Source organism: Nicotiana attenuata, unplaced genomic scaffold (assembly GCF_001879085.1).
Source record: "Nicotiana attenuata strain UT unplaced genomic scaffold, NIATTr2, whole genome shotgun sequence".
Taxonomy (NCBI): Eukaryota; Viridiplantae; Streptophyta; class Magnoliopsida; order Solanales; family Solanaceae; genus Nicotiana; species Nicotiana attenuata.
In genome coordinates, this window is record NW_017679767.1 from 1 (window position 1) to 7188 (window position 7188).

Here is a 7188-nt window from a genome sequence, read left to right on the forward strand (position 1 = left end):
AGTCCGATGGTCTATCGAAACAACCTCTCTACCACCCTCGAGTACGGATAAGAACTGCATACAAATTATACTCACATATCCCACTTGTAAGATTCCACTGGGTTTGTTGTTGTTGTTGTCGTAGTAGTTGTTTTCTATATTTTCTTAATCTTTAGAGTAAGAAATAGTAATATTTTGTGTGCTAACGATGTAAATAATTTTTATACTAATTAACAAGTTAATATACAACAAGAATGAACTTTTCAATGTTTTCATATGAAGTCTAATATAATATCAACGTATATAACTTAAGTTCTTATTAATTTTAAAAATTAACCTCATGCAACTCTCTCATTAAAATAGTAAAAAAGAAGGAAAGAAGACGGCCTTTCTCCGTTTCTCCTGTCACCGAAAAAGCCTTTATTATTTCGACCGTTAAGTATTTTAAAGTAGAAAACTTCCCCCCTTTCTTTTTCTTTTTTTTATGGAAAGAAAGAAATTGAATACTTACCCCTTTTGACTTTCACGTCCACATCAGAAAAAGGGTGTATTATCAATCAGACCGTTCTCAAGTGCAACAATAGCCGAGAGATCTCATTATATCAACGGTCAGGATCTGTCGACCGTTACCACTGACAACACCTTTCAATCTCACAATTTCAAATTTAAGGATGTCTCCTTTCTTCCAAAAATACAAACCCCTCTTTTTCTCTTTGCTCCTCAGATGGGTTTTTCCTTCTTGTCTTAATTCTTCAAACAAATTTTCTTTAAAATTTCTCATTTCTCATAGCTGAAAGAAACTCATCTTGAAAATCAAAGCAAAATGGGGGTTGTTGATTCTCCTTCTTCATCTCCAGTTACAATTACAGTGACTTCATCTCCAACTGGAGGAGGATGCCATGGTTTAACTAGTCCGGTTCGACGCCATTCTTTATCAACTAACCCCAATTCACCTCTTAGCGGAAAAAAATTCAGGGTTTCCTCCGGTGGAAGATATCTCTCTATGTCTAAAGAGAGCACTGATGAATTTGTAGCTTATACTGTTCATATTCCACCAACCCCAGATAATCGAACCGTTACAGATTCTCAAAACAGCCCCATTGGAAGTAGAAAAAGTTATAGGAATGAACATCCGAGTGAAGGGTATATTAAAGATACAATCTTTACTGGAGGGTTTAATTCTGTGACTAAAGCACATGTTAGGAAGAGTTCAGAGGATGAGCCTATGGTTATGAAGTGTAAAAACATGTGTCAAATGGAAGGTTGCGATGAGAAAAAAGCTGAAGCTAAGTGTGATTGTGGGTACATAATTTGTAGAGAGTGTTATTTGGATTGTGTAGGAATTGGTGGAGGATGTTGTCCTGGTTGTAAAGAGGCTTATAGGGGTGTTAGTGATGATGATGAAAGTGATGAAGAGCCCAAATCTGAAGCTAAAGATCAGGCATATCCATTGCCTTCAAAGGGAGGAGGAGGAGGAGGAGGAGGAGGAAGAGGGGGGAGAATGGAGAAGAATTTTTCACTAGTGCAGTCATTCAAGAATCAAAATCATGATTTTGATCATTCAAGATGGCTATTTGAGACTAAAGGGACTTATGGTTATGGAAATGCTTTGTGGCCTTCTGATGGTTATGAATTTGGGAGAGGTATTGATAGATCTACAAATCCTCCAGATTTTAGTAACAGAGGAAATAGACCTTTGACTAGGAAAGTTGGGATTTCAGCTGCAATTATCAGTCCATACAGGTATATTCATTAAACTGCATTTTTGTTTTACTGTATTCAAGTTTTGCTGCTTGGTTTAGCAGTTGTATGCATATGTTCATAATTGAATAGAGGGTTTAGAATTCCTTAGCTGAAATACTGGAATAACTGAAGAAAGCCTTACATGCCCGTTGTTGTGTCCCATACTCCCATTTGACCATTGATGTTGTAAACATAAAACTAATATATAAACAAACAAATAAATAAATAAGCAAATAGAAGTGTTAAGACTTTTAGTTGAAATGATCCACACAATTCGAACTAGTATATCCTCATTTCAAGTCTAATTGCATCTACTTGGCCAAGAAAAAAGAATCATATCCACTCGTGAGGGGTCATGTTTAGACACAATATAAATAAGCCAGGTATTTAAGTGTTGAGGGGTAGAGGGACAGACCCATTATTCTGGACGTTGCACTTGGTCCTAAGGGTTGGCCCTAGATGGATTTCTCGCTCATAAAAAAATATGAACAACTTTAAATCGCTTAATCTTTTAATTGAGGCATGTTTAGACAATAACATATTGAAAAGTAATAACAGAAGAGAGTTATTTGCTGATTGACTAACTTTTTATGTCAAATAATAAAGTACTAGTATATGAATCAGTTTCATAATTTGAATTTGATGTATGAATGTGAATATATGTAGGCTGCTCATGGTTCTTCGCCTTGGTGCATTGGCTTGTTTCTTAACATGGAGGATTTCTCATCCAAATCATGATGCAATGTGGTTATGGATAATGTCAGTAGTTTGTGAGGTTTGGTTTGCAATATCTTGGCTTCTTGATCAGCTGCCAAAGCTCTGCCCTGTTAAAAGAATCACTGACCTTTCTGTTTTGAAAGAAAGATTTGAAAGTTCAGGACCAAACCTTCGGAATCCAAAGGGATTGTCTGATTTGCCAGGCATTGATGTGTTTGTTTCAACTGCTGATGCAGAAAAAGAACCACCCCTTGTAACTGCAAACACAATCCTTTCCATTCTTGCTGTTGATTATCCTGTTGAGAAGGTGGCGTGTTACTTGTCGGACGATGGAGGTTCTATTGTCACATTTGAAGCTCTTGCAGAAGCTGCTAGCTTTGCAAGAATATGGGTTCCCTTTTGTAAAAAACATAACATAGAACCTAGAAATCCTGAGGCATACTTTGGGCAGAAGCGCGATCCACTGAAAAACAAAGTCAAACTTGACTTTGTGAGGGATAGGAGAAGGGTGAAGAGAGAATATGATGAATTCAAGGTGAGGATAAATGCATTACCTGAGTCAATAAGGCGACGATCAGATGCTTATAACACCCAACAGGAGATAAGGGCTAAGAGAAAACAAGCTGAACTTGGAGAGGATCTCTCTGAACCAATCAAGGTCCCTAAAGCTACTTGGATGTCTGATGGGACCCACTGGCATGGTACTTGGTCATCAGCAGAAGAAGGCCATTCTAGGGGCGATCACGAGGGTATTATACAGGTAATGTCCTTTGTCGTTCGAGTTCTCTTGTTTAGTAAGTATGAAATCTTTTACTTCAACTCCTTTTGCTGAGTCCCTGAACTTTGTTTGTTGCAGATCATGTTGGTTCCTCCAAATGCAGAGCCACTTTATGGGAATGAAGTAGATGAAAAGAACATGATTGACACAACAGATGTTGATGTAAGATTGCCAATGCTGGTTTACGTTTCCAGAGAAAAGAGACCTGGTTTTGATCACAACAAGAAAGCTGGAGCCATGAATTCTTTAGTTCGAGCCAGTGCAATTATGTCAAATGGTGCATTCATTCTCAATCTTGATTGTGACCATTACATCTATAACTCATTGGCTTTAAGAGAGGGGATGTGCTTTATGCTTGACAAAGGTGGTGATAGGATCTGTTATGTTCAGTTCCCTCAGAGGTTTGAAGGTGTTGATCCAAATGATCGATATGCAAACCACAATACAGTTTTCTTTGATGTTAGCATGAGAGCATTGGATGGTTTGCAAGGTCCAATGTATGTAGGAACAGGCTGCGTTTTCCGAAGAATTGCTCTTTACGGGTTTAGTCCACCAAGAGCAACTGAACACCATGGATGGTTTGGTAGAAGAAAGACTAGAAAGCTTCTGAGGAAACCTAATGTGCAAAAGGATCAAGAGGATGATGAGATGTTTTTGCCAATGATTGGGAGTAAAGATGATGAGGAGGAAGTAAGCAGAACCTTGCTTACAAAACAGTTTGGAAACTCTACTCCACTTGTTGACTCTATAGCTGTAGCTGAATTTGGAGGAAGGCTTTTACATGAGTTGCGAGGCAAAGGTTGTCAGGGAAGGCCAGCTGGTTCTCTTGCTGTACAGCGCGAGCCATTGGATGCTTCAGCACTTGCTGAGGCAGTAGGTGTCATAAGTTGCTATTATGAGGACAAAACCGAGTGGGGGAAAAGAGTGGGATGGATATATGGTTCGATCACAGAAGACGTCGTGACAGGTTACAGGATGCACAATAGGGGTTGGAGGTCAATTTATTGCGTCACAAAAAGAGATGCATTTAGAGGGACAGCACCAATCAATCTAACAGATAGGCTTATCCAAGTTCTCAGATGGGCTACAGGTTCAGTTGAAATCTTCTTTTCGCGCAACAATGCTCTATTTGCCAGCCCAAGAATGAAGTTTCTGCAGAGGGTGGCATATTTCAATGTGGGAATGTATCCCTTCACTTCAGTTTTCCTCCTTGTCTATTGTGTCTTGCCAGCACTTTCATTATTCTCAGGAAAATTCATTGTGCAGTCCCTCAACATTACCTTTTTGGTGTTCCTGCTCGCGATCACAATCACCCTTTGCATGCTTGCTATCCTTGAAATAAAATGGTCAGGAATCACTCTTGAAGATTGGTGGAGGAATGAACAGTTTTGGTTGATTGGTGGAACAAGTGCACATCCTGCTGCTGTGATACAAGGACTATTGAAAGTTATAGCAGGAGTTGACATCTCATTCACATTAACATCAAAATCTGCTGCACCTGATGATGGTGAAGATGAATTTGCTGAGCTTTACGAGTTCCGTTGGACGGTCCTAATGATTCCACCAATCACAATCATATTGCTTAACATGATTGCTATTGCAGTGGGAACATTCAGGACAGTGTACAGTCCATTCCCACAATGGAGCAAGCTTCTTGGAGGAGTATTCTTCAGTTTTTGGGTGCTATCTCATCTCTATCCTTTTGCAAAAGGTTTAATGGGGAGAAGGGGAAAGGTTCCTACCATTGTCTTCTTGTGGTCTGCTCTCATCTGCATTGTCGTCTCGTTGCTCGCTGTTTATGTATACCCCCCTTCAGGTCATCAGGACTTGTCAAGTTTCCAGTTCCCTTGAGTTTAATTTGCACATGGGTTGTTGTTGTTGTGTTGTCCACCTCGGCAGCTCTCACATTCTTGAGAGTATGAAGTTTCTCAATTTGTACATGTTCTTTCTAGAGTCTTTTATGTTACATATGAAAGTTTATTCTTTTTAAGATCTCTATCGCTTTTTCTGAGATGAATTTAAATTGACAAACATGTTATCATTGAGGACAACAATACACCACCTGTTGTTGTTGTTGTTGAGCTTTCTAGCCCATGTTCATGATTCTTGTGCATGCATAATAAGCTTGACAACAAACAATAACCACACTTCCAAAATAGGGAAATGAATATACAGTAAACTGCAGAACACATCTCACATGAATAACCTACCAAGGTTCTTTCTCCACTTAGGCCGAGTGTTCTAGAACAATCTTTATGGTTTTCTATCTTTGCATTTTATTTAATTAGTGAAGATAATGCTGTCAAACTAAGATTATTTATTATTTATACGATTATTTTACTTATTCACCTGACACAGTCAGTTGCAATCAGTTCTGCGATGGAATTTGAAACTTTAATAATTGAAAAGAAACTGTCAAAATAAATGGGGGAACTTCGGACAAGGATAGTCAAACCATCAAATTACTTGAAAGTGAGTAAAATAAATAGAGAGCAGGATCTCAAATGCTTACAGCCTATACTTTTTGAAACCACACTGCACCGAAAAGGAAGTTGGAAGAATTCATATTCATATAAGATTAAAAATCTCAAATGCTCATTGTTGCAGCCTATACTTTTTCTGTTTCATTATACCTTTTCTTTTCATTTTTATATAAAACTGTTGGGATCGAAATAACATGGTGCACGCGGAAACTAACAATACAAAGTTTGGTGGACGATAAATCAGACCACAAAAGAAAAATATACTAAACTAAGCATAATATTTATAATGGTTGGTCAATTGATCTACATATAATAAAACTATAAAGGAAGAAAAACTAACGAGAGAAATAGAGATCCTTAATTTATATATGTGCAAAACTTATCTTCCAAGAAAAGGATAAGACATATTAAGGAGATTTAATCCTTTTAGGAGTCTTTTTCCATTCCTTCAAGAAAGAGAGTCCTAACAGATTAGAAATTCAGGGCAAAATCCTAAACAGATTAAAAGGATATATTTTTAATGTTTGAAAACTTTTAATTAAAGTCCTTAATGATATGTTCTTATAAGTTATAACAATAGAAATATCGCCACATATGTAAAATTACAAGTAACTTTGATACATGTAAAAGTTTTTCTTTTTAAGGGCATCTCCAACCCTTGCATCATTGTTTTACACCAAAATAGTTTAAAACACCATGGTGCAAATTAACTCTAACCCATTACACTATTTTTTACATCAAAATAGAATATTCTCTCTCTTTTATATTATATTTTTTATTTAATTTTCTTTTTTTATTTCGTAAACAAATCCTTTCTTTTCTCTTTCTTACATATTCATCATTTAATATAAAATTATTTTATACCATAAAATTTTAAATAATAGAAGCTGTAAGCAAATATTATATATTATACAAATTAGTGGATAATTCAAAATAAAATTATTGGTAAGATATAATTAAATAAATATTACATTATGGTAAGATTTAATTTAATTTCTACATAAATATTCAACTTACACTTAGTATGTTACTCCCATAAAACTCTATTGATGCATTAAGAAGTGCAAAATAAACATCTTTGTCCTTAATTTTTTTGTGTCGAGCTAAAAATTGTCCAAATCAGTAATTTTCATCTACTACCATTTTTACTGTCGGAGCTGGACCTTCCCAGTCATCTTGAATTGGTTATATATTTTTTTGATGGTTACATATTTTTATACAATTATTACATATAATAAATAACTTACAATTTTATATAAAAATAATATATGAGAAAATTAATTATAAAAATTATACACCAAATTAAAATATAAAATTAATATTATAAACGTATTGCACAAAAAGTATAAGTAATTACAAAATTTATAATATGTTAAATTAAAAGTATTATATAGTGATAGATACTAATAAAATATTAATAAATGGTGCAAGAAATGGTGGCAAGAGAGGCCAACGAAGCTGGCCACGTGTGATGCCAGGGCAAAAGAA

The 7188-nt window shown here is 35.9% G+C and overlaps 1 protein-coding gene across 1 annotated transcript; it reads left to right on the forward strand.

Annotated features, from left to right (window-relative positions):
* The first annotated feature begins 376 nt into the window (after positions 1–376).
* On the forward strand, positions 377–5234 carry LOC109221788 (cellulose synthase-like protein D5). The gene is made up of 3 exons (XM_019386232.1): positions 377–1722; positions 2389–3199; positions 3296–5234. Exons 1-3 carry the CDS (start codon positions 803–805, stop codon positions 5066–5068), a joined length of 3504 nt encoding a protein of 1167 aa, XP_019241777.1. The 5' UTR covers positions 377–802; the 3' UTR covers positions 5069–5234.
* Positions 5235–7188: the final 1954 nt, after the last annotated feature.